This window comes from Penaeus monodon, chromosome 28 (genome assembly GCF_015228065.2).
Source record: "Penaeus monodon isolate SGIC_2016 chromosome 28, NSTDA_Pmon_1, whole genome shotgun sequence".
Taxonomy (NCBI): Eukaryota; Metazoa; Arthropoda; class Malacostraca; order Decapoda; family Penaeidae; genus Penaeus; species Penaeus monodon.
The window spans coordinates 33,894,223-33,894,934 of NC_051413.1; the positions used below are offsets into that span (position 1 = coordinate 33,894,223).

General features: G+C 36.0%; 1 protein-coding gene across 1 annotated transcript in view; it reads right to left on the reverse strand.

The window, feature by feature from the left end:
* Positions 1-712, reverse strand: part of LOC119591529 (tumor suppressor candidate 3-like) — an 8,742-nt gene that overhangs the window by 554 nt on the left and 7,476 nt on the right. The window contains exon 6 of the mRNA XM_037940277.1: positions 229-379. Coding sequence (XP_037796205.1) covers positions 229-379 — 151 coding nt within the window. The remainder of the gene's footprint in view (positions 1-228; positions 380-712) is intronic.

Below are 712 nucleotides of genomic sequence, written 5' to 3' on the forward strand. Positions count from 1 at the left end.
CACAATAACAATACCAAGATATATCTGTAAGTGAAATCTTAGAAACATTATCCATATAAAATAAGCAAGCACTTAATTGAAGGAAGGAGCATTGAAAATAATAACCAAGCTCTGTATCATATCTCTCAACCTTTTAACAGTTAAGACAAAAGGCGAAAACAATAATGCTAAATTACGTTTTATTTTCTCTCTCTTTTTTTTTTTGTGTGTGACAAACTTCCCACTTACTTAGTACAGCCACAATATACGTTTCAACGATGAACTGTCCCTGTGAAGACCCGTGGATGTAGGCAATGTTCCCGGCCTGAGTTTTCTGGAGGAAGGGAGGTCCGCGGATATGGTTCCACATCTGGCCCGAAGTCATGGCGAAGGTGAAAGCCTGTTGGACGATGATAAAAGAGTTTGGAGTGAATTGCAAGCCAGTGATTTGTGACAAAAATTATTTTCTTTCAGAGGAACTATGAGAGAATATGCTACATTCCAAATGTGAAGGAAAATGTCCAAATCCTGACTCGAGTAGCTTAATCATACAATGTTAATTAGATGCATAAAAACCCCTGTATGACAACAGAATTCTCTAACATAATCATTACACTTAATAATGCTAATATAGTTATTCAACAAGAACTATTCTTTCATGGTAATGGGAGCATTTTAGTCTGGATACTAAACACAACGTAGTAATTAGCTGTAGTTTTGCATATATGTACGA